This window comes from Lolium rigidum, chromosome 3, assembly GCF_022539505.1.
Source record: "Lolium rigidum isolate FL_2022 chromosome 3, APGP_CSIRO_Lrig_0.1, whole genome shotgun sequence".
Classification (NCBI taxonomy): Eukaryota; Viridiplantae; Streptophyta; class Magnoliopsida; order Poales; family Poaceae; genus Lolium; species Lolium rigidum.
Genome location: NC_061510.1, coordinates 336,197,278 through 336,223,482, shown reverse-complemented (window position 1 = coordinate 336,223,482; position 26,205 = coordinate 336,197,278). Strand labels below are relative to the sequence as shown.

General features: G+C 42.6%; 3 protein-coding genes across 3 annotated transcripts; 2 read left to right on the top strand and 1 right to left on the bottom strand.

The window, feature by feature from the left end:
• Positions 1–7,957: 7,957 nt before the first annotated feature.
• Positions 7,958–13,938, top strand: LOC124703917 (magnesium transporter MRS2-A, chloroplastic-like). The gene is made up of 13 exons (XM_047236154.1): positions 7,958–8,344; positions 9,210–9,282; positions 9,739–9,809; positions 10,320–10,405; positions 10,497–10,587; positions 11,228–11,296; positions 11,815–11,895; positions 11,977–12,142; positions 12,548–12,593; positions 12,677–12,757; positions 13,157–13,239; positions 13,376–13,419; positions 13,534–13,938. The coding sequence occupies exons 1-13, from the start codon at positions 7,997–7,999 to the stop codon at positions 13,627–13,629; spliced, it is 1,335 nt and encodes a 444-aa protein (XP_047092110.1). The 5' UTR covers positions 7,958–7,996; the 3' UTR covers positions 13,630–13,938.
• Positions 13,939–17,162: 3,224 nt separating this feature from the next.
• On the top strand, positions 17,163–20,372 carry LOC124697095 (glucosamine inositolphosphorylceramide transferase 1-like). The gene is made up of 4 exons (XM_047229730.1): positions 17,163–17,414; positions 17,495–17,617; positions 18,248–18,415; positions 18,512–20,372. Exons 1-4 carry the CDS (start codon positions 17,163–17,165, stop codon positions 20,189–20,191), a joined length of 2,223 nt encoding a protein of 740 aa, XP_047085686.1. The 3' UTR covers positions 20,192–20,372.
• A 274-nt stretch (positions 20,373–20,646) lies between these two features.
• LOC124703916 lies at positions 20,647–22,640 on the bottom strand. Its single transcript, XM_047236153.1, has 5 exons — positions 22,280–22,640; positions 21,910–22,043; positions 21,309–21,456; positions 21,042–21,148; positions 20,647–20,950 (listed from the first exon to the last, which is right to left on the bottom strand). The coding sequence occupies exons 1-5, from the start codon at positions 22,572–22,574 to the stop codon at positions 20,909–20,911; spliced, it is 726 nt and encodes a 241-aa protein (XP_047092109.1). The 5' UTR covers positions 22,575–22,640; the 3' UTR covers positions 20,647–20,908.
• Between the last annotated feature and the right edge of the window lie 3,565 nt (positions 22,641–26,205).

Sequence of the window (26,205 nt, the reverse complement as noted above, 5' to 3'; positions counted from 1 at the left end):
TCTGCAATACTTGTTTTTACTATTTTCTCTCGCAAACAATCATCTTCCACACAATACGGTTAATCCTTTGTTACGGCAAGCCGGTGAGATTGACAACCTCACTCGTTTCGTTGGGGCAAAGTACTTTGGTTGTGTTGTGCGGGTTCCACGTTGGCGCCGGAATCTCCGGTGTTGCGCCGCACTACATCCCGCCGCCATCAACCTTCAACGTGCTTCTTGACTCCTACTAGTTCGATTAAACCTTGGTTTCTTACTGAGGGAAACTTGCCGCTGTGCGCATCACACCTTCCTCTTGGGGTTCCCAACGGACGTGTCAACTACACGCATCAATATCCTTAGTTCTTCTAAAGTACTCAAGGATATTCTTACTGTCGTCCAATGATCATCATATGAATCATTCTGGTATATGCTCATAACACTTTATAGCACATGATATCTGATTGTGTACATATTATTCGTGATCTATAATCACTCATGTGTTTTTACTCATTGAGTGTCGGATACACTCAAGTCTTGTTAAAACTTCACATGACAAGAATATTTTCTTAATATTTCTATATTGAACTATTTTCAATATCCATTCATATGTACTTTGACTTAAACTTATTTATGTGTTTTAATCTATCTTCATAGATCTTGACACTAGATATGTTTCAGTCCATATCCTTTCATTGAAATTAATTTCTCAATGAAACCTTTTAATCAAGTATATAATTACATCATTTATAAATAACTATATGTCACCTACATAAAGTATTATAATTGTGTCTTAGCGCTCCCACTTAATTTCTTGCAAATGCAAGCCTCTTCATCGTCTCTGATAAAATCAAAAAACTCTTTGACGATTTCATCTGGTGAAGATTCCAACTCCGCAATACTTACTTCATCCAATTGAAGTTCGTATACCTATCTAGTATTCCACGGACCAGCAAAACTCTTGGTTGTATCTTGTATACACCTTTAACACATACTTCTGATAAGTAATATATTTTGCCATCCTACTAGCATATCTCATAAAAGAAATATGTAGTGATTACTAGAATAATCCACATAGACTATAAGCATTGCTACGGAAGATCTAATCTTATCGTAGTCAACTCTTTGAACTTTGTCGTAAACAATTTTTCAACAAGTCGAGCTTTCTTCAAAGATATTTCATCCAAGTCTATAGATCCATTTACTTTCAAAAAGTATTCATCTATTATGGATTTCATGGTGCATGGCCATTTTAACGGAGTCAGGGCCCATCATAACTTCTTTGCTTGTAGTTGGTTTATCATTGTTCAAAATCAATCCTTTGTTCACAAATTATTTATTTGATCACAAAGTAAACCATACCTACAAGGTTCAATATGTACTTTGATCTCCATGGCTAAAACACTTTGTAGTCATAGGAGCCATGATCGTCGTGGCCGCTTCTGGAACCAATTCCGATGCTGCGCTACTCTGATCATTATGCTCAGGTTCATAAACCTTATCAAGTTCTATTGTCCTCCCACTCAAAAACTTCGCTAGAAACAATTTCTTGGAAATAAGAAACATTGACAAACACTTTTGTCTTTGTCTCCATTGTGGGAAGAATTCCCAATCAATTCTCTCGGGATAACCAACAAAGACATTCATCCGATTTTGGTTGTAAACTTATTTACTTATGCTATGCATACCAAAATTTAAGAAAAGACTATTAGGGTTTATACCCATGTCATAACTCGTATGATGTCATTTCAACGGATCATGATGATGCTCTATTCAGTGTAAAGCGGTAGTCTCTAAAGCATAATTCACAAAAATATAATGGCATTAATATTTTATCTCATCATTGACCCAACTAGGTTTGGATACATCTCTCGGGATACTTCATCATCACTATGATACTCCAAGAAATGTGAGTTGTAGAACAATTTCATAACTCTCTTAGATGTTCGCTAAAACTAGTAATTCAAATATTTCCACTATGATCCAATCATAGATATTTGACTTTTCTATTACGATGATTTCTACTTCATGCTGAAATTTATTTGAATCCATTCAAATGTTTCAAACTTCTTCCTTATCGAATATATCCACATATATATACTCAATTCATTGTTTGAAGTTTTCATGAAGTATAAGAATCTTCCGCACACAACTATGCCCAGTGATCCATATACATCATCATGTATGTTTTCACTAACTTAGTTGCCCGTTCAAAACTTGGCCTATATATGAATGGTATTTTAGTCATTCTCTTTTAGAAAAGATTTGCAAGCGCCAAACGATTCAAAAAATCAAATGACTCCAAAAATCCATTTGCATGGAGTTTCTTCATGCGTTCCTTTCCAACATGACCTAAATGGCGGTTCCACAAATAAGTGGAATTCAAATCATTTGCCTTATGGCATTTTAGCGTCAGTGTTATGTATGTGTGTTTCACCATTAAGATTTATAATAACTTATCCATCGTACATGGAGTAATGTCATAATTTAAACAACTCATTGTTTTTATTTGACCAGAGCAAAATAACAATTATTATGTTCTTTATTATAAATTCTAAGGGCTAGATAGAATGCCAACGATGAACATAATAACACTTTATTTTTGTTCCAGACGTGCATTCCTATCATATTCCTTGTCGAGTCACTTAGGCCATTGAATTCTTGTATTGCGTTGTTTTTGTATGACACTTCATACCAACCAATATAGTACTAATACCCAAGAATTTAATAGTGTGACCTAACTAGGAATACAATCATAACATGTATATCATTTATATACACCTGAGCTAGACTTTCTAGTCTTTTCTTTCTTTCTGCCAAAATATCTTTTGCTGTTTCTCTTTTAGCTTTCCTCATTATTCAGAAAAACACTTCAACATTAATAACTTCTAGGTTTGTTGGTCTGATACCAATAACCTTGAGGTTCTTATTTTGAAGTTGATCATCATATGACAAGTGTTCCGGATTTCACTATTAGTAACCTTGTAATATGATGAACAATTTCACTCATAATTTTATCCATCATATCATGATGACTTTCCGAGACCATGTCTGTACATGCTAGGCTCGTAAAGTTTTAACCTTGGTATTTGCATGTGCAAATCTAGCTTGCACCCGTTGTATGCACACGTAGAATCTATCACACCCGATCATCACGTGATGCTTCGAAACGACGAGTCTTAGCAACGGTGCATATTAAGGATGGTCACTTCATGGATATGCGAATATCGTTAGTGCCCCAATAGTTGGAGGATTGTGACGCCTTGCGTCTTCAACCTTCGTACATTCCCATAAAACTTATGAGTTCATGTAGTCTCACCAAATTATATTCTATCATCTTGCAATAAGGTCTTAGATATCACATATATCTCATACCTTGATTATTTCGAAAACTAAATTTTCAGCTCCTTACTTTTCAAACAGATTTGAACTTCAAGTTTCACGGAGACAAGATAACTTTAGGTACTAATTGAAACCATACCTCTTTGAATCAACAATGTGAGGTTTACTAAAAGTTTGCAATAGGAATTAATCAATTCTTGATTCTTTAACAATACGGTACCAGTCCGTAAAGTTTCTTGTCAGATTTTAACAGTATTTCTATCTCAATTATAAGACTAGCGCATGGTATAATAACGGATGCCAATTCTACAAAATTAATTCAAAATACTACTCGGACTATGTTTATGATAATTAGTTCATGTTTTAATCTAATTACTAATGAACTCCCACTTAATACAACATCCCTCATAGTTGTTAAGTGGTACACGATCCAAATCCACTACACCAAAACCGATCATCACGTGAGATGATGTAGCTTCAATAGTGAACATCAAAATGTTGATCATATCATCCATATGACTCGTGTTCAACCTTTCGGTTTCCGTTGTCCCGAGGCCATGTCTGTACATGCTAGGCTCGTCAAGCAAACCCAAGTATTCCGCGTGTGCAACATGGCTTACACCCGTTGTATGTGAACGTTGAGTCTATCACATCCGATCATCACGAGATGCTTCGAAACGACGAAGCTGTACAACGGTGCATACTAGGGGAGAACACTTTATTATCTTGATATTAATGTGAGGGATCATCTTATAATGCTACCGTCGCGATCTAAGCAAAATAAGATGCATAAAAGGATTAACATCACATGCAGTTCATATGTGATATGATATGGCCCTTTTGTCTTTGCGCCTTCGATCTTCATCTCTAAAGCACGGACATGATCTCCATCATCAACGGGCATGATCTCCATCATCGTCGGCGTAGCGTCAAGGTTCATGGCGCCGTCTTCATGGTTGTTCACCTCATGTAGCAACTATTACAACTACTTTGAAATACTACTCAACATGAAATTAAAGACAACCATAAGGCTCCTGCCGGTTGCCACAATACAATAATGATCATCTCATACATATTCATCATCACATTATGGCCATATCACATCACCAAACCCTGCAAAAACAAGTTAGACGTCTCTAATTTGGTTTGCATATTTTACGTGGTTTAGGGTTTTCGAGTAAGATCTAATCTACCTACGAACATGAACCACAACGGTGATACTAGTATTGTCAATAGAAGAGTAAATTGAATCTTCACTATAGTAGGAGAGACAGACACCCGCAAAGCCTCTTATGCAATACAAGTTGCATGTCGAACGAGGAACAAGTCTCATGAACGCGGTCATGTAAAGTTAGTCCGAGCCGCTTCATCCTACTATGCCACAAAGATGCAAAGTACTCAAACTAAAGATAACAAGAGCATCAACGCCCACAAAACCATTGTGTTCTACTCGTGCAACCATCTATGCATAGACACGGCTACGATACCACCGTAGGATAAAGTTGCATAGAAAACAAAAAATTTCCTACCGCGAACACGCAATCCAAGCCAAGATGCAATCTAGAAGATGGTAGCAACGAGGGGGTATCGAGTCTCACCCTTGAAGAGATTCCAAAACCTACAAGATGAGGCTCTTGTTGCTGCGGTAGACGCTCACTTGCCGCTTGCAAAAGCGCGTAGAAGATCTTGATCACGATCGCTTCCGGCGCCACGAACGGGCAGCACCTCCGTACTCGGTCACACGTTCGGTTGTTGATGAAGACGACGTCCACCTCCCCGTTCCAGGCGGGCAGCGGAAGTAGTAGCTCCTCTTGAATCCGACAAGCACGACGGCGTGGTGTCGGTGGTGGTGGAGAAATCCGGCGGAGCTTCGCTTAAGCGTGCGGGATGTGGTGGAGGAGAGAGACCGCTAGGGTTTGGGGAGAGAGGGGGGTTGGGCGCCGGCCCTCTAAGGGGTGCGGCCAAGGCTGAGGCTTGAAGTGGTCAGCCCCCTCTCTATGCCCCTCATTATATAGGTGGAAGCACCAAGAGTTCTAGTCCAAGTCTTCGAATAAGACCCCAACACTAAAACCTCCCATATGTGGGAAACCTACTCAAGGAGGGAGTCCTACCCAAGGTGGGACTCCCACCTTTCCTTGAGGTGGGTTGGCCGGCCACCCTAGGGGAGTCCACCTTGGATTCCTCCCCTTTACGGTTGGCTGGTCATGCAAGGTGGAGTCCCTCCGGGACTCTACTTTCCATGGTGATTTCTTCCGGACTTTTCTAGAACCTTCTAGAACCTGCCATAAATGCACCGGATCATTTCCAAACTTGGAATATGACTTCCTATATATGAATCTTATTCTCCGGACCATTCCGGAACTCCTCGTGATGTCCGGGATCTCATCCGGGACTCCGAACAAATATTCGAACTCCATTCCATATTCAAGTTCTACCATTTCAACATCCAACTTTAAGTGTGTCACCCTACGGTTCGTGAACTATGCGGACATGGTTGAGTACTCACTCCGACCAATAACCAATAGCGGGATCTCGGAGATCCATAATGGCTCCCACATATTCAACGATGACTTTAGTGATCGAATGAACCATTCACATACGATACCAATTCCCTTTGTCACGCGATATTTTACTTGTCCGAGGTTTGATCTTCGGTATCACTCTATACCTTGTTCAACCTCGTCTCCCGACAAGTACTCTTTACTCGTACCGTGGTATGTGGTCTCTTATGAACTTATTCATATGCTTGCAAGACATTAGACGACATTCCACCGAGAGGGCCCAGAGTATATCTATCCGTCATCGGGATGGACAAATCCCACCGTTGATCCATATGCCTCAACTCATACTTTCCGGATACTTAATCCCACCTTTATAACCACCCATTTACGCAGGTGGCGTTTGATGTAATCAAAGTACCTTTCCGGTATAAGTGATTTACATGATCTCATGGTCATAAGGACTAGGTAACTATGTATCGAAAGCTTATAGCAAATAACTTAATGACGAGATCTTATGCTACGCTTAATTGGGTGTGTCCATTACATCATTCATACAATGATATAACCTTGTTATTAATAACATCCAATGTTCATGATTATGAAACTAATCATCCATTAATCAACAAGCTAGTTAAGATGCATACTAGGGACTCTTTGTTTGTCTACATATCACACATGTACTAATGTTTCGGTTAATACAATTATAGCATGATATATAAACATTTATCATAAACATAAAGATATAAATAATAATCACTTTATTATTGCCTCTAGGGCATATCTCCTTCAACGACGGCATGCGTATGGTGGAGATCCAACCCAGTAAGCACGCTCCAATATTTTGGAACCACATGATAGGCGTGGGGAGGGGTGGAGCCTCCACCATATGCGCCCCTTGGGCCACCACCCCACCTAGGGTTTGGTGGGGGTGACACCATCATGGGCCACCGCCCCCCATTCCCTTGGGTGGAGGCGCCCCCTAATGGGTTGCCATATGGTGGCCCATTAGGGGTTATCCTAATTTTAAATTCATTTTTAATATTTAATTCACTTAATTAAATACTAAAACATGTTATTTAAATCTTCGAACAATTCATAGACTCCAGAACATCTTTCGATACCTCTCCGCAATAATTTCAGAGTTCACTCTTATCACTCGGACGATCCCGAATCAAAACCCTAAGCATCGTATATCCTTAATTAAACGTGCTGCACTACGGTTCAGGAATGCGTAGACATGACCAAGATATCTCTCCGATCAATGACCAACAACGGGATCTAGAAATTTAGTACACATGAGTCAGATGGTGCTTTTCATGGTAACCTGTTTTCCACTTTCAGATCAATATCTACTGGAATGCTTATCCGCCCATATTCCATGAGTCTTATCACATGTAAAATATTTTAAGTATCTTCTGTAAAATGAAGTCTTTATTCGGATGATCAACAAGAACAATGCCTATTCAATTAGTCAAAACGATATGGTAATGAAATGCGGCGATTTACAAGATCAGTGAAAAATGCAATACAAGACAAAAACCTTGTCGAGATCATCGTCAGATCTCGCCAAGTTCACCACATCGTAATCCTTCCACATTTATCCCTCATATAATACAGTCAAGGCAAATGGGGACTAGACCGGGGTAACTAGTGTCCCGTATTTTGTTCTGCTGACTTGAGCGTTCCCGCCACCAAATAAATTCATGCTCCCCTGAATAAGCTCTCGGGATCTTAGGGTTACCTACCACACACAAAACACACTTCTGCAGTTTTCATGGATGCGTCCAACATTTACCACCAATAGATTTTTCTAGCAACTTTCGCTCTCACCGCAGCCGGAGAAGAAAGAGAGAGGAGATAAGAATGTGACCGAGAGGTCTCGGGAGGCTGTCGTGAAGCCCTGAACTCACCACCACCAGGCACTCTCTCCCCGGAGGTCCCACCGGCCAGAAGGTACGTCCAAAGGAGCAAACACCCCGGAAAAACCAGGACCGTCAGATCAGGAATCGGACGGCCCCGATCTCCCTCCGCGGAAGCCAGGACAGCCACCAGCCCAACCACTGGATAGCATTTCCCGCCTCGCTTCTTCCTTCCTTCTTTCTCCACCTCGCCATTGCCGTCGCTCGCCCAAAAATACAGGGGCGCGCGCGCTTGATGCCCCCGCGGAGCGCCCGCCCATGGCGTCCGTGTCCTCCTCCCCGTGCTCGCCGCAGGCCGTCCTCCCCGTCCCGCTGCCGCTCCACCTCCTGCCCCGCTGCCGCCTGCCCAGGCTGCCCCTCCCGCCGCTAGGGCTCTCCGCCTGCGCGCGGAGGGGAGGAGGGCTCCTTCTGCCGCTCACACCCCCGGCGCCGCGGGCCGCGGACGGGAATGATGGGCGGGCCGTTGCCGAGGAGCAGGATTTTGAAGAGGAGGAGAGGGGAGGAGACGACGGGGCCCGCGACGCAGAGAGCGCGGGGGCATCGAGGGGGTCGGGCCGCTTCGCCGCGGACTACGTCTCGCTTGGCATCAGGGAGCCCGTCTACGAGGTATGCCCCGAGCGAGCTCCGGCTGGGTTTCTTTGCATTGTGCCGTTGCAACCAACCCACATGAACATGATGAACAACTAACCAAATTCACAACCAACGTTGCGAGATGCATGATTTGTCAGTTGTGACATCAGAGTTGCATTTTGATGCACAACCGCCGTGAGAGGTTCCAGTGACATTGCGAACAGCTCGTGCTGCATCGAAACAACCATCCTCATAAATAGGCAGCCCGAGTTAGCATGGAGCCAATTAAGGATGTACAATAGTTTTCATGCTGCCATGAACAAGTGTGTAGCCTCGTATTTCTCTTGTGAGGTGTTGGGGGAAACCGAATTTCGAGAGTTACACATACACGGGCCTTCGTGCCTCCTATTGCCTCTGCGAGTGGTGATCAAAACTGAGGGTCTGTTATGCCTAACCTCACATAGTTCCCAGTGTTACAAAGTACGTAGTAAACCGAGGGAAACTGTCACAAGAGGGGTCGGGGCATTAGGGAAACCTCCAAGCCCTTAGGTTTTAATGTCTTGTTATAACTGCTTATGTGAGATGATGTCAAATGTAGAGAAACAGAAGGAAATTGAGGGGATGGCCATTATTTGAATATTTGTTCACAGTCTGAGGCTCCAACAGCATTGAATAGTACATAGAAGGAGACACTGGAATGTGGTCACTCTGACAACAAATATTATGAAGAACCAATGTGTACTTTTATATTCTTATAGTTCGAATCAAGAGTTGCCATGCTAGGGACATTTTTCTGAAAGGGTGGGTGGGATTTAGGGGACTAATGCCCCTTACAAGTTTTGGAGCTTACCACCTTGCAAGATGCGAATTAACCTTCACCTCAATATCGAACTGTACTCAGGTCATAGAAGTGAAGTCTAATGGAAGGGTGTCTACCAAAAAGATAAGCCGGCGGCAGCTATTGAAATCAAGTGGTATGCAGAATCAGTTTATTTCTCATGCACAGTCCTTATCATATTAGATATTTCCAGTGAACCAAAAATCCAAAAACAATTCTAAGCATTGCAGTACTAATCTAGGTTGACCTGTAAAATTTCATGGTTATATGTTGTATCTTTTGGAGAAGCAAAAAAGGGAAAATTCTATTAATTTTATATTCAAGTATATTTGCTACAACGTGCTCTTTTGTGTTTGCCAGATATCATTTTATTTCTCTCCAGTTTTATGTGTAACATTGTGCGATGATGTACTAGAATCATGTTTTTTTCTTTGATTTTTTGTTAAATTATAACGCCACAAAATTATGTCCAAAGTTAAATGGTGTACCTACACCTGAGCTCAACCACGACTTTCGCAATAAAGATATTACTTTCTTATTTGTGGTTTTCAAGCACTTGCATACTTGTGATTTTTGAGTCTCGTGCTGCTAGGTCTCCGTCTACGAGATACCAGAAGTGTTGACCCATCATTATGGCTAATGAATTCAATGCCTTCGCTGCTGGTAACAGGAATCTTTTCACTGCTTAATTACACATTTTCCCTCTGTTTATCAAAGTCTTATCTTGTACATCATTTCATCTGTTAAAACAATGGATTTTGAGCCACGGTCCTACTCCTACGACAGTTCAATTGTTTCCTGTTTGTTAAATGTGAAAAGGCATGCGGTGTTTTTACAGTAAACCATGGAGCCCACAAATAGTTGCACTTGAAAATTTTGGAAAACAAGAAATAAAGTTAATGCACTAGAATATTTATGTCATAGGCTCGTAATTTCAGCTCAAGTATTGCTTACATCTGTGTTTCTGAAACCTTCACTACAATTCAGTTAAATCATTTTTTAAGAAACATTACTATGGTTGGTGTCCAGCACATTTTTTGATTTTCCTGCAAATTTATTTTAGCTATTCTCTGTGTTGTCAACTTGCATGATCATTCATGCACTTTTTCTGTTAACCATCTTGGTTTCTATATAAGATGCTCGTGTAAGCTCATATTTCACCATTTGTTGTAGGTACGTGAACAAGCAATATTACTCAATCTTGGTTCGTTGAGAGCAATTGCTATGCATGAACGTGTCCTTATATTCAACTATAACAGGTCAGTTTATATGTTTGTGATTGGAACCTACTGGCATTGGTGAACTTACCATACAAAACAAACTAATTGATATTTTCTTTAACTTGAGCAGCTCAGGAGGAAAGGCCTTTTTAGAGTTATTACTACCCCGGTTAAATCCAAGGAACATCAATGGCGGGCCTGCAATGCCTTTTCAACTTGAGGTAATGGATATGCTGTTACTGTATTCATCTGTTTTCTCGCAAAAAAATGTTGTATTCATTTGTATTTGGAGTCTGTGGATGGTCTTAATATGGCGTCATGTTGCTCTGTCAATTTCTTTTCTCCTTATTATATCAATGGAAACTTGGAAAGTTATATTTCTATTGAGGTTTAGTGCTTTTTTTGGTGGACCAAGGTATACTGATTTTAACTCGGTTAGGATTCGAGAGCCTCAGAATTGCTTAAATAGCTGCTTATTTCTGTTCATATCTACATTGTAATTTCAACAATGAAGCATGTTAAACAATCACAAGTTTTATTATGTTTTTAAAATAACGTATATGCATGATTACACCACTCGACTAGTCATCCTTGATTTTCTAGAGTTCTCTAGTCATCAAGTAAGTCAAATCTTGAATAACAGCAGTGCAGACATGTCCATGATTTTCCAAATTATCCATGATTGTACTACTATACACGTTTAACTTCATTGATTTAGTTTTATGAATGAATTTTTAGTAAAACATGCTGCTATGTGGCCCTTCCATTTGTATTTCGTATTCATAGAGTTTGAGAGTGCCAGTCGGTCCAATATTGGGCGGAAAATGATCCAATCTTTCTTTGTGTTCCTTTTATGTTTAGGTTGTCGAAGCCGCACTGCTTTCGAGAATACAAAGGTTGGAGCGAAGATTAATGCATGTTGAGCCTCGAGTGAGTACTTGAAAAGTCATCCTTCCATAAGGTGTTCCTGGTTTCACATCACAGTTTTGTTTCTTCAGAACTACTCCCTCCATTCCAAAATAAGTGTCACAGATTTGTCTAGATTCACATGTATCTAGATGCATTTTAGTGTGTAGATACGTGCGAATCTAGAGAAATCTGCGACATTTATTTTGTAACGGAGTTAGTATATCTACGATGAAGTTGTTGCTCGTTTTTCTTCATGTGTATTCATTTTAAGGGTAATCTCTGATTTGTTCTTAGTAGATGACCTCAGGCACTTGTCGACTGTTGTTCACCTTCCCTATTTCCACAGTTCAGTTCACACAACTTTATGCCAAGTACATACATCAGCATGCAAACAATAATGTTGCCACTTCATTCCTTCTTTGTGCCTTCTGCTGGCCTCTTATAAGTGCACAACTTTGCTGCATATTGTCCTCCCTATAACACCTCTGCCAACTGAACTAATGGGATGATTGCTACTTGGTTATGGGCTCTAATCTCAGGTAGCCACGTTGCTTGAAGTTCTACCAAATCGGTTGACAGGTGATGTTCTGGAGCAGCTTCGTCTAAGCAAACAATCACTGGTATTAAATCTGCCTTTAGAATAATTTCCTGGACACAGTTGTCAAATTGATTTGATTTTGATTCTGTATTCATGTGTCAAGGTTGAGCTGGGTTCACGAGCAGGTGATCTCAAGCAAATGCTCATTGATCTCCTAGAAGATCCTCATGAAATTCGTAAAATATGTATTATGGGGAGAAATTGTACACTAGATAAACTGAGCGATGATGTGGAATGTTCTGTTCCTTTAGAGAAGCATATCGCTGAAGGTACAACTGAACTTTATCATTGCGACCATGCACCTTCTGTTCCTTCATTATGTCCTTCTGCCATCTAATTGCCAGGCCAATATCTTATGTCCTCATACATAGCATTGATGGGATACCTTTGTAGCATATGCGAGTAGTTTAAAGTGGCAAATTGCAACAGTAAAAATGCATCTGTGATATTGCTTATAAAGATATGAAACGAAAAAAAGAAGGAAGAAACCACTCGTGAAAATGAGAGGAAAGCAATTGAAAATATTTTTTTAATGTTTATGTGGAGTGTCTGCAAGTTCTGAGAGGAAAATAAAAATAAAGTAAATTTATTAGGTGGCCAGGGGTATGTTATTTGATATTAGCCAGATGATTGGTTCCTAACGTGAATTGATCTGTAACTTTTGACCTCAACAGAAGAAGAGGAAGAAATTGAAATGCTACTGGAAAATTATCTTCAAAGGTGAGTCCTGCAACACATTAATGTGTTTCTTGTTTATTCCCTGCGGTTTTGTGTTTTCACCAAGTCTCAATTCTTTTTGTCAGATGTGAATCATGCCATGGCCAGGCAGAGAGACTTCTTGATTCTGCAAGAGAAATGGAAGATTCAATTGCAGTGAACTTAAGGTCCGTCAATTATCACCACATGAGCTTAAAAATTATTTGACTATGTGCGCATATTTTTGAATTTTTAGTTTCCCAATATAATTGGATAATTAAAAATGCTTATGGCAGAAATAATATTACTTCATGTAAATAAAGAGGTCCTTTATCGTACCTTCAAATCAATATAGACCACCCATCTGTTCCGTTATGATCCAATGGGCTGAATTAGTTAGGATTTAGATGTCATTCTGCATGACTATGAGGTAGTAGAATCCCTTTGGGGGCAAAATCAAAGGACACATTTGCGTAGTGCAGTATCTTTTTTTTGCGACAATAAATATCTGTAGCTAAGTTGCTCCAAATCTCTAATATATCATAAACTGGTGTTACTCCTTACCATAACTTTGGACATTCTTACAGTTCCCGGAGACTGGAGGTAAGCAGGGTGGAGCTGCTTCTTCAGGTTGGAACATTTTGCGTTGCAGTAGGAGCACTAATTGCAGGTATATAAAAGATCACCTTCATGAATTTTCTTATTCACTAGAATCTAGTTTTTGAGAGTCTAGTTGCTACATGGTATTCCTGAGTAGCAGCCATTAAAAACCTGGCTAATCCGTTGTATTCTTATCTGTCCTGTAGGAATATTTGGCATGAACCTTACATCATATCTGGAGACGAACTCGGTATAGCACTGTACTCAGATTTTATTCCGCGTCAGTGCCACCTACCTGCGCTAGCTGCTAGTCGATATAGCATTGCCCCTCTTTTGTTTGACGGCGAGTTTATTTTTGGAGCAGTGGGCATTTTGGGCGACAACTGGTGGAATAGCAGTCGGGGCAGTAGCTGGATTTTTCCTCATGTACCGGTACCTAAAGGCTAGGAAGATATTGTAAAACATGCACCATGCATATGTACACCTAGAAACTGTAAATATAGCGGTTTTGATCTGGTTCGGAGGCACATATAGATTCTCTCGATTGTTATGGTGCGCCTGATGGATGCGTGCATAGCGGCACGGGCTGCTGCCTGCTGGTATTGATACCCCATTTCTGCTGCTACAACTCGGAGGCCCTACGAGGGAGGGTAGCACCGGAACCTGTTCTACTGCTGGGACCTGGGAATGTGATTCGCAGAGAAGTGTAAATCTGAAACTTATGAATGTTACTGATGACCTTGGAATCCATGTAACATCTCCAAACCCATTTTTTGTGCTCTCTTCAACTTGTTTTTCCTTGTTATCGTGCTCTTTTCCAAATGGGACCGATGAAGGCGCCTGGACCTGATGGTTTTGCGGCGCTATTTTATCAAACCCATTGGGAGTTTTTTTGGGAAGGAGATCTGCTGTGAGGTCGTTTATAAGTGTGTGTGTGTGTGTGTGTGTGGGGGGGGGGGGCAGTACCGGAGGGGTTTTGTGATTCGGTTATTGTCCTCATCCCTAAGGTCACTAATGCAAAACATCTGAAGAATTTTCGACCAATCAGCCTCCGCAATGTTATTTACAAAATCACTTCCAAGGCTTTGGCTAACAGGCTGAAGGTGATATTGCCTTTGATTATCTCGGAACATCAGAGTGCTTTTATACCAGGGAGGCTTATCACTGACAATGCACTAATAGCCTTTGAGTGCTTGCATACTATTCGACACCAGGATAAAAAATGCCCTTTTTTTTGCTCTAAAGATTGATATGATGAAGGCTTACTATAGGGTCGAGTGGGACTATCTCCATGGGTGTCTTAGCAAGCTTGGTTTTGCTCCTGCCTGGATTCAATCAGTTATGAGATGCGTCACTTGCAGTAGTGCCTTCTAGGGGCATTCGTCAAGGGGATCCGATCAGCCCTACTTATTCCTTCTATTCACAGAGGGTCTATCAAGTTTACTGCAGCAAAGTGAGAACCGAGGTGCTATGGTATCAGAAATGGTAGACTCTGTCCTCCTATATCCCATTTACTGGCAGATGACAGCATTTTCTTTGCTCGGAGTGATAAGAGGAGTGTGGATTCCCTAAAAAATACCTTGGAGACATATTGTGGAGGATCTAGCCAGAAAATTAATCTTGACAAATCTTCAGTCTTCTTTGGTAACCATTGCAATGATCAAATTAAAGAACGTGTGAAGGTGTGCGAGATACTGAATGACTTTTATCTGGGTATGCCCACGTCTGTGGGACGATCACCAACGGCGACCTTCAAGTTTCTTTATGACATGATCTGGAAACGGATTAATGGAGTAGTGGATCGACCGATGTCTAGGGCTGGAAAGGAAACATTACTAAAGGCAGTGATCCAGGCTATTCCAACTTTCGCTTATGAGTTGCTTTCAAGTTCCCATTACCAATTGTGACAAGATGAAGTCTGCTATTGCAAACCATTGGTGGGGAGTGGAGAATGGCAAGAAGAAAGTACACTGGCGTTCTTGGGAGTGGCTGTCATCACCCAAAGCCGTTGGAGGCATGGGCTTCCGGGACCTAGTCTTATTTAACCAAGCGATTCTTGGGAGACAGGGGTGGCGATTGTTAACTGAACCTACATCACCCTGGGCAAGGGTTTTAAAAGGGAGGTATTTTCTAGACTCGGATTTTTTGAATGCCCCCAAACCAAGATCGGCCTCTTACACGTGGAGAAGCATTCTGTTTGGTCGGGACCTTCTCCTGCAAGGTGTTCAATGGGGTATTGGGAATGGGAAGTCTGTGAAGATCACTTCTGATTTTTGGATTTCCGACCTACCACCTTATATGCTTCGACCTCTGAAACCCATCCCCGACATTGCTACTGTAAGTTGTCTCATTGATGAATCTACGATGGAGTGGATCCCTAAAACTGTTAATGCTTTCTTTGACCCAGAGACTGCAGACAGAATTTTTCAGACCCAGATTAGTAGACATGGAGGGGAAGATTATGTCCGATGGCCGCATACTAAGAATCTACACTGTTCGATCAACTTATAACCTTGCTCGTTCTGATTGTTTCTTCATCAACCGCAGTGTCAAAGGCAGAGGGATGTCCTCAATGTCGGTGGGCGATGAGAAGCATTGGAAGGCCATTTGGAAAGTTAAAGCTCCTGGGAAAATGTTGATTCATTTATGGAGATTCGCTCAGGATTGCCTTCCAAGCGGAGTGCAAATGCAGCGCCGCCACATTCCTGTTAGTAATGCTTGCATCTTCTGCGGTTCAGAGGAGAATATTCAGCACTCCTTATTTCTCTGTCCGTTCGCAAAGGATGTGTGGAGGGTGATCAAAGGCTCATATAATCTCAAGTTACAACAGCGTGACCTAGTGTCTCCAAAGCTTTGGCTCTTTGATTTCTTGTCTCAAGCTACTGAGGTGGAGGCTATGATTCTGGCTGTTGGTTGCTGGAATATATGGGAGACTCGAAATGATGTCAGGAATTGAGGTGGAGGCTATGATTCTGGCTGTTGGTTGCTGGAATATATGGGAGACTCGAAATGATGTCAGGAACAATCGAGGTCAAGCTGATCCCAAGCGTACTGGTATGCGCGTTCTCGCGTATGTGGACATGATCATCCAGCATTGCTACAAACCTGATCCGGGTAATAGGCGTGAACCAAATACACCATTGAGATGGTCTCCGCTGCCGCCTGGGCCGTTCTGGTTAATGTCGATGCGGCGTTGTTCGATGATCAAAGGCGTATGGCGATGGGAGCGGTGATCAGAGATCATGATGGGAGGTGTCTGGCGGCTGCCAATGCACCACTCCATGGGTTCAGTTCTCCGGAGACAGCAGAGGCTTTGGCTCTTCGCCATGCGGTAATGATCACATGCAATAAAGGCTATGACAAGGCAATCTTCATCTCCGACTGTTTGTCCTTGATTCAGCGCTTGAATTCTTCGGCTCCTGATCGCTCTCCGGTGGGCTCGATTGTTCAAGACATCAAGTTTTTGGTGGCGAGGCTCTCCTCAGTGACCTTCAAACATGTCAAGCATTCTTTAAATGAAGCGGCACACATCCTTGCTCGATCATGCGATCTTGCTAGTTTAGGATTTACTTCAGATTTTGCCCCGGATTCCATCCAAGAGACTCTTTGTATTGATGTTAATTAATCAATAAAGTGCCGTGTTCCTGTCAATTTTTTTTTGCTGCTCTCATTGCTCATATTCCAGTAGTTTTTCTTTCGTGCTACCATTCACATTGCATAATGAAAACTGCTTAATTCAAATTTGGCGAAAAATGTCATTCCTTCATGTTGCCACAAGGTCGCCGTAGGGAAGAGATCAACATATTTCTGCAGGCTAACCGCAGCCATCAGATCGGCCATCGACGTCCCAGTCTTCTTCGGGGTCTTGATCCAGCGGGCAGCAGAACACAGGTGCCGCGCAGCTGGGAACTGCTTCTTTGCGCGACACGTCACCGAACCGAAGTGGGGGAAAGAAAAGCGCACCTGGAGCTTTCCATCTGTAACCGCCGGCCGATGTCGTCGTCCCCGCGGCCGGCGACGGCGGCGCATCGCCGGCGCCCCCACCATTCCCCGCCATCCGCGCTCGCCTACCTCTGCGCCGCGATCACGCTCCTCGCCCTCGTCGCCGCGGCCTTCTCCCGCGCGCTCGCCCCCCGCTTCCCGCACCCGCCCGCCACACGCCGCTGCGGCGCCGACGCCGAGGGTTCCTGGTCCGCCGGGGTCTTCCTCGGCGACTCCCCGTTCACCCTCAAGCCAATCGAACACGTAATTCCACTCCCTCCTCTGCTCCAGTGGGCGCGTCCTTTATATGCGGCGTTTAACTTGGGCTTTTCCGTGGATCGCAGTGGGGGATCTCGAATGACGAAGGAGCGGCCTGGCCGGTGGCGAACCCGGCGGTGACGTGCGCGGACGTGGCGGAGGCCGGATTCCCCAGCAGCTTCGTCGCCAACCCCTTCCTCTTCATCCAGGTTCGAACCTTCAATTTCGTCGCGCTCCGATTCCAATGTTCCCTCGCGCTAGCAGCTCTCACAGCACTAAAGCAGCAGGGTTACGGACACTGCATCGATTATGCCATATTCTGTGTTCCTCATCGATTATGCCACTAGATTTGAATATCTTAGTATCAACTGGGTCACTTGTCTGATGGTTGGTTCTCCAAGCTAGTGTGCGAAGGTAAAGCTTTGGTCGCGTTCTGATTTCAATATTCCCGCCCGTTCGTAGCTCTCTGCTGGCGGGCATGTACATGATCAGGCAGGGCGACGGATACTGCGTTGATTACGCCATATTGTGTGTCCCGCATCTAGCAAGTAGTAACCCAAGTACGGATATACCACACCAATGGGCCCATGTCTCAATTATATTACTTCAGCGACACTGCAACTATGTGCACTTGTTCGATGCTTGATGCTCCAAATTATTGTGCTGCTCTGAACATCAGCCTTGTACATTTTGATACTTAGAGGCGAAAGTAGTTGCCGTCGTGATTCGTCCCCCCGCCATGTATCTTTCATCAGAGCTTTTAAGATCGCCGTGATCAGTTCTTGTTCAGTCGTGGTTTGTACCTTGACCGGATGGATGCGAAACTGAATTTTCCTCAGGGTGATGCCATTTACATGTTTTTCGAGACGAAGAACCCAGTTACATCACAAGGTGACATTGCTGCTGCTGTGAGCAAGGACTCCGGTGCAACATGGCAGCAATTGGGCGTGGTGCTAGATGAGGACTGGCATCTTTCGTACCCATATGTGTTCAGCTACCATAACAAGGTAAATATCCCATTCAAAGCTGCTTATTATTCGTTATCGAGAAGTTCCAGTTCTATTCATCCTCACATGTACTTTATTACTTGCCTCAACCTGCAGATCTATATGATGCCGGAAAGTAGTAAGAATGGAGATCTTCGGTTATACCGTGCATTAGATTTCCCCCTTACGTGGAAATTGGAGAAGGTCCTTCTGGAGAAGCCACTTGTAGATTCAGTTATCATAAATTTCCAGGGTTCCTATTGGCTCCTTGGATCAGATTTAAGCTCTTATGGTGGAAAACAGAATGGAGAGCTCAGTATCTGGTATAGCAGCTCTCCTCTTGCTCCTTGGAATCCACACAGGCATAATCCAATTCGTAGCATGGCTAACAGGTCGAATTTTAGAAATGGAGGCAGGCCATTCATTTATGACGGCAATCTCTATCGTATAGGCAAAGATAGTGGCGGTGTATCTGGCCATAGTATCAAAGTCTTCAAAGTTGAAATCCTGACAGCAAATGAATACAAGGAAGTTGAGGTATCATTTGCCATCGACAAGCCCCCAAAGGAAAAACATGCATGGAATGGTGCACGGTCCCATCATCTTGATGTTCAATGGCTTCAATCAAGTCAAGTCTGGATTGGGGTAATGGATGGTGATAGAGTGTCCTCAAGTGATTCAGTTCACCGCCCGACCATAGGGTACATGATTTATGGAGTCACTCTTGTACTAGTTCTGCTGCTTGGTGGGCTCATTGGTGCGATTAAGTGCACGTTGCCACTCAGATGGTGTGCTCCACAAACTGAGAAACGGGATGATTTCTTCCATGCAAAGCAGCAATTCGTTCTACAGGACAAGCTAAGCTTGCTGATTTCCAGTTTGAACAAGTTGGGTTCTCTTCTCGGTGGGAGAATTGACTACAGAACTTGGAAGGGCCGAGTTTCTGTAGCAGTAGTTATACTAATTTTAACTTTTCTAACTTGTCTTGGAACTCACTACATATATGGTGGCAATGGTGCTGAAGGGCCATATCCAATCAAGGGTAGATACTCACAGTTCACACTGTTAACTATGACATATGACGCCCGGCTTTGGAATTTGAAGATGTTTGTGGAGCATTACTCCAAATGTGCGTCAGTGAGGGAGATTGTAGTTGTCTGGAACAAGGGCCGTCCCCCAGTACAAAATGAATTGAAGTCAGCAGTTCCTGTCAGAGTCAGAGTTGAAGATAAGAACACTCTGAACAACAGATTCAACATAGACGAAGAAATTAAGACAAGAGCTGTTATGGAGCTTGATGATGATATCATGATGCCATGTGATGACTTAGAGCGTGGGTTCAAGGTATGGAGGGAGCACCCTGACAGGATCGTTGGCTACTATCCACGCCTTGCTGAAGGTACTCCACTGGAATACCGCAATGAGAGATATGCTCGGCAACAAGGAGGTTATAACATGATACTGACTGGAGCAGCATTTATGGATCATGACTTGGCTTTTAAGAGGTATTGGAGCGAGAAGGCTGAGGTAGGAAGGGAGACTGTTGACAGTTTCTTCAATTGTGAGGACGTCCTTCTAAATTTCTTGTTTGCGAATGCAAGCTCAATGAGCACAGTGGAGTATGTGAAGCCAGCTTGGGCAATTGACATGTCTAAGTTTTCAGGAGTAGCCATTAGCCGAAACACACAAGCACATTATCATGTTAGGAGCAAATGCCTTGCTGAATTTTCAGAGATCTATGGAAACTTAACTGCTAAGAGATTCTTTAGCAGTAGAGGTGATGACTGGGATGTATAGTAACACATCTAACTACATGTTTTCGTTCATGAGATTTAAATAGCCTGATTAACTAAGTTCATAAGTTGGTAAAGTAGGGCAACAGTAGTTCAGGATGATTGGTTCAAGTGAAGCACTGAAGTAATTTATCATGATACACACTTTGGAGTGTATGTTAAGCATAGTATCCTCTTTCTATAGGTTTCCCATATATTCGTTTTTTTTAAAAAAAAATTGTGTGTGTGTGTTGCATCCTATGTTCCCACTCCCACCTATATTCCATTACTGAATCCATCTTTTACCTTTTGGATGGTTACTACTACTACAACTGTGCAAGCGTGCATGCAACTGCAACCATGTTTGAGTGAATGGCATGATTTCTCCTTTCAGATTACCTGAGGTTATTGGGAATATTCTATTTCTTTTATGGTTGCAAAATTATGTTAGATGAGAAATACTATTGGGAAACATAAATGTAGGGATAGTGAGTATATACATCATACTCCATTCTCATTGGTATATATGTACATTACATTTGCATGGTCTTTACCATGATCAATTACAATTAGCAAGCAAAATAAGCTTTTATTTTCCTACTAGTTTTCCCTTGGCAAATGAGCCAAGAAAACTAAATCTAAATTTGTCAACTCCTTCCAAATGCTGATCTAACAATTTATGGCACATCTTGGATGATAATCAAACCATGATTCAAGAAGTCATGAAATGACGGTGCTTGAGTCAAAACTTGTAGTTCTTCTTCAGGTAAACCACCACTTCTTGCTGCAACATGTGCATTCAAGGGTCAATGTTCAGCTCTCATTATAACAGCTCTTATGTACTTTCAGGAGCGTCAGAGGTACAGTTAACTTACAATCAAGCAAAGAATGACGCAGCCTGCTGCTCCAGGGAAAAGTGCATACCAGAATTGCAAGTTGTGAAACTTCGGGCCATCAATAAACAAGAGAGGCAAGCTTGCAGCTGTAATCATCATGAAAGAGGTGATATTAAACTATGTCCTTGCTGAATTTCGTTGCAGAAAAATCACAAATTAATAAGAGTTCAGTAAAGCACATAGAAATACCACATATGCATATATCTGGGTAATATACCAGATGGAAAATTTATGCTGGTTTTTTACCTGGAGGGTGTGTAGAACCTGTGATGGTCATGAATGCTATGGAAGCAGAAAGAGCTGCACCCCTTGCTAACCAACCAGGCCCAAACAACGAAAGGGCAAGCACACCGATTGCTGCGCAACCAATCTGGGCGACGAATATATTATATTTCTGCAAAAAAATCACCTGCTAGTGTCAGTATTGGTTATCAAGATCTCTTGATTCTCTGCAATGCGAATGAGAAGCTATGACATGGCAGTTACTACACTGAAAATGACAGGAAACATAAACATTGATGGCGTGTTGATGACTTGAGAAAGCAAGTAGAGTAGGGTTATTTCAACCAAGTTCTACATGCCTACAGTATATCCCTCAATACCAGATGATAGAAGTCTTCGAAAAATTCAAAGTGTTCTAATACTTGGGTAGAAAGTGCTTGTGGATGGAGCTTTTGAAAAGTATTGTTTTGCGGAACTCATGGAAGAAGAGATTAGATGCATTATGTACATATCATTTCTGTAAATCTAATCAATGCAATAAGTCATTCTAAATCCAGCCCTAGGCTACTAGCTGTCTTACAAAATATAAAAGTATCCAAACTAAGTTTTGCTGTTGACCACAAACCTTGGCAGCTGGCGAGGCTGGAGCGGTGAAAAGCACAGCGCAGACAGCTCCAAGAGGTGCAATTGTCAATGATACTCCCTTGAACGCCATCATCTGATCTATTCTTCCTAGCACTGCCATCGCCAAGAATGCACCTTCATAATATCACCAGGAGAAGAAAAGTATGTCAAAAGTGGTAACTCTATTTTCTGGAAGTCTAGCTGGTGGTAAGATCATGAAACTGATGTTTTAGAAAGACTGAAATAACTGCCATCGTCTGACAGGTATCGTTGAAGGGAGCAAACCCAACTGTGACTATGACTACCGGGAATGAACATGAAGATCCAGGGAAAGCAGGAGAGGCAAAAGAATCTCAAAGCTCGAAACTCACCAGCTGAGGGCCAAAGGACATCGCTGGCGCTGACTCCGCTAGGCAAGGCAGGCGTGACGCTGGCCGTGGATGCCGCGACGACGCATAGTTCTCGTCTCCTGCTCCTCCCGCTCAAGCTTTGGGCGTTGCCGGCCTTACGCGAGACGAGATGAGCCTGCCTGCTGCCGCCATTAACGTGCAGCAAGACAGGTAAAGAAGGGGCATGGGACGCCGCTGCCAGATATTGTGATCTTGCCCGTGCCAAGATATCGCCGCAGCCAATGCCGGGCAACCTTTGGTGCTGCAGCAACGCCATGTTCTTGTCTCTCTCTGTTTCTCGCTTTCTTTGTCTAACCTCTCACTACTCTCTCTCTCCCCCCGAGAAGATGCAAGGTATTTAAATGGGTAAGATAAGGTGCGAGAGGAGGAGGATGGGGTCAAGAGAAAGGTGGATGGCCTCTTGGGTGGGCGAGGAGAGGGAGGGAAGCTGAGCAGAGACAGAGAATAGTCTGGACGGAGTGAGTTGGCTTAGCTCTTCACTGGCGTGGGGAGTCGCCGCTGTGGAGAAGAAATGCCAAATACTGTTAGGCGTGCGCTCGCGCGCAAGCTTATCTTATTCCAAGTTGATCTCATTATACGTTGTCGATTGGATCACTGGTACGCTCTGGGATCCGCTGGTACCCGGCTGTTTCTTGCCCATCGCTATCTGCCCACGGCAGAGCTACCAAAGGATTGTGTCCTATGCCAATGGTAGGTTCTCGGTGGTGGCATACTTCCACGTGCAGCACACGTATCGACCAATACAAATTCAAGCAATATTTGTCATGGATCAGTGGATCTACTCAAAGATACTCGGGGAAAGGATGGAGATTGGTGGGTGCTTTGTTTGTTCGTTAAATGGCCAGGAACATTCATAAAGAAAAACATTGGATTGTCTTACCACCCAGTTTCAAGAATCCAAAAAATGGATCGTCTAAATTGTTTGTTTGCACTGACAGACTGAATTGCAAGATTGACTGGCATCGCAAAAGGAGGGGATATATCTGTGAATCTGCAATATTTTGTCAGGTGCCAAGCTCTACTGTTCTGGCATTGCATGATTGCATCTGCAACAGAAACGTGGTGATAGCATCAATGGATGCGAAGCAGGCAAAACCGGAACCGGGCATGTGCCATTTACATTCTTTTATAACATAGCAAATTTCTTCCATTAAACTAGTGGAGTTGTTGAGGGAGAAGCGATCGACTTTTCTTCAGGAAAGTCTCCGCATGTTCCCCTCCTCTCTAGCTGCCAATACACCAGCGAGAAGCTAGGAGAACCCTCTGATTCAACATTTCTTCTGTAGAATGAATAAGTACCTTTTATGTTGGTGGTTCGGTTCGACGACGGCGGTGCCCTCCGGTGTAGGCCCTTCGGGGCCGGCGATCGGCGACTTCCCGCTCGCTCAGAGTCTACTCTCGATCCAAGGCGTCAAGGAGAGTAGGAGCGACGGTGCTCCACCGACGGCGCCATGGGCGGCTGCGTGGTCGAGTTGTAGAGGGGCATGGTCTGTTTTTTCATCTTTTGTAAGGTCCTCTCTGTAATTATGACGAATTAATATCAGCTCCTTTTACTCGCAAAAAAAAAGAATAAGTACCTTTTATGTTGGGGTCATGTATCATGGGCAACGGTGTAGTGGTGGTTTGTGGGAAATACACCGGTGATTTGGCTCATTGATGTCTTGGGTCGCTGAGCTAATGGTGTTTTGATCTTGCTGACCGACTGTTCTTGATCGAATGGATAGCTGTCGTGTGCCTAGGTCTGTCTTGGCGGTGTTGGCATCCGTGCCTTCGTTAGTATCTTTTCTGATTTTCTCGTTTTATTTTCCTCTAATCTTTGTTATTTGTTCGTGACCACCTGGTGATGAAATTGGCACTTTGATGGCGTTAGGGTACATAATTGTTGGTTGTGGTAGCTTTTCAAAATATACGAGGCCAAAAGAATTGCTTAATCAATCATGCCAAAATCAATGGTCTGAAGAAATCACTAGAGTTATTATTATTGCCAAGATACAACTATTTTGCGTGTACAATTCAGGGTACCCAAAGGTTAATTCTATGGTTTGAACAGACCTAAGTTCTAAAGTCTTCGCTATTCTAAGGGTCCAAGGAGATGTACGAGAAAAATAATCAACCAACAGAACCAGCACAGTGTCAACCCCAAGAAGGCGGCTCTTGGTACCAATCAAAGATCCAACCACATCGCCGCCACGGCGCCACCAAATAAACAAGTCGACAATCAATATCCCAGAGCATCTCACCTCAGCGAGAAACGTTTAATTTGCTTAAAGAACAAAGGGGTCTACTTAGTTTTACAGGATTTTTGTAGCATAGAAAAGTACATGCCAGATTGAGAAGGAAGGACGAGGCGGAACTACATGATGATACGACAGCGTTGCGGCCATGTATGCTACATTGGTCAATTACTTCAAAAAAATATTCTGAAACTTTAAGCTACATGATGAGCACCTTGCTTGACTTTGAAATAAAAGCGTAATACGCATTGAAATAACAAACCCATTATTATATCTGCAATTTAGCTTTGACATGATTATGTTTTGCCGTATGGCTTGTTTGGGTGCCAAACTGCAGCCTTTAAAATTTTAAGAAAAACTTGTATGGAAAATAGATAAAAAATACACCATTTCAAAAGAAAAAGTTAAGTCGTCTGCCCTGCCAAAAGTATAATACTTCCTCCGTCTATAAAAAGATGTCTCAACTTAAGACAAATTTGAATGTATCTAGATACTAAAATGGGTCTAGATACATTCAAATTTTGACAAAGTTGAGACATCTATTTATAGACGGAGAGTAGTAATTCAACGTGCATTAACATTGATATATCATTATTATAAATTAACAATATATTGTCCATACATACTGTACGTCATAACAATGCATTATTTGACTTCAGTAGAAGTATGTCCACCAGATATGTTAGTGTTGGTGAAGATCACGTCTCTCTTTCGCTAAAAAAAAAAAAAAAGAGATCACGTCTCTGACTACGGAAGACTATATCAGTTCCATTCATCGCACATGATGCGAAACCGTAGACATTCAAACCAATCTCTAGTTTATCGCTTCTCCATTGCTTCTGGTCGTTGTGAAATCCATAACTAACTGCCAATAGATGTATGCCTGTACTGGACTACTCACATGGAGTCTATTGTTGTCGACACTCTAACAGCAAGAACAATAGTGTAGCCGGCAGTCGGCTATAACAATTTGCCACATCATCTATAGTTAACTTAGAGCAAGTACAATAGAGTCCAGTCAGCTGACTATAAGACATTAAATAATATATTTTAGATGAGTTGGAGAAGAGAGAAGAGGAGAGAGAAGGGAGGTGAAGCTACTTATGCGATAAGCAGCTCTTGCACGTACTTCTAGAGCACTTTGTGAGAGTGAAAGGTGGGCCATATATTAGTAAAGTACTACATTGTTATAGCCAACTATTGTACATGTTAGCTATATGATGACTACAAATGATATGACATCTTGTTATAGCCAAGAGTTGGCTATACTATTGGAATTGCTCTTATAGCTAGCATGTACAATAGTAAGCTATAAAAATGTAGTACTTTTACAATACATGGCCCACATTTTAGTCTCACATAGTGCCTAGGAGCACGTGCTAGAGCTGGCTATTAGATAGTAGCCCACTTCTCTTCTCTCTCCTAATCTCTCTCCTCCAACTAAGCAAATTTATAATATTTTATCTCTTATAGCCAGCTGACTGTACCTTATCGTACTTGCTCTAATAACAAACCATACATATTCTCTTCCGCCTCAAATTTTTTTTCGGAAGGGCGTCGCGGTGGACGGCAACGACAGGAAGGGCGTCGTGGTTGAGGACGTGGTCGAGGCGGACGGAATGGAGCCGCGAGCTGGCGACGTCATGGAGTTGT

Coding starts and splice junctions, on each gene's coding strand:
- LOC124703917 (XM_047236154.1), top strand. CDS start 7,997: ATGGCGTCCGTGTCCTCCTCCCCGTGCTCGCCGCAGGCCGTCCTCCCC. Junction 10,406..10,496: donor CTTATATTCAACTATAACAG/GTCAGTTTATAT, acceptor TAACTTGAGCAG/CTCAGGAGGAAAGGCCTTTT. Junction 13,420..13,533: donor CATATCTGGAGACGAACTCG/GTATAGCACTGT, acceptor TTTTTGGAGCAG/TGGGCATTTTGGGCGACAAC.
- LOC124697095 (XM_047229730.1), top strand. CDS start 17,163: ATGTCGTCGTCCCCGCGGCCGGCGACGGCGGCGCATCGCCGGCGCCCC. Junction 17,415..17,494: donor CCCTCAAGCCAATCGAACAC/GTAATTCCACTC, acceptor CGTGGATCGCAG/TGGGGGATCTCGAATGACGA. Junction 18,416..18,511: donor TGTTCAGCTACCATAACAAG/GTAAATATCCCA, acceptor CTCAACCTGCAG/ATCTATATGATGCCGGAAAG.
- LOC124703916 (XM_047236153.1), bottom strand. CDS start 22,574: ATGGCGTTGCTGCAGCACCAAAGGTTGCCCGGCATTGGCTGCGGCGAT. Junction 22,044..22,279: donor TGTCCTTTGGCCCTCAGCTG/GTGAGTTTCGAG, acceptor GATATTATGAAG/GTGCATTCTTGGCGATGGCA. Junction 21,457..21,909: donor CAGCCTCGCCAGCTGCCAAG/GTTTGTGGTCAA, acceptor ATTTTTTTGCAG/AAATATAATATATTCGTCGC.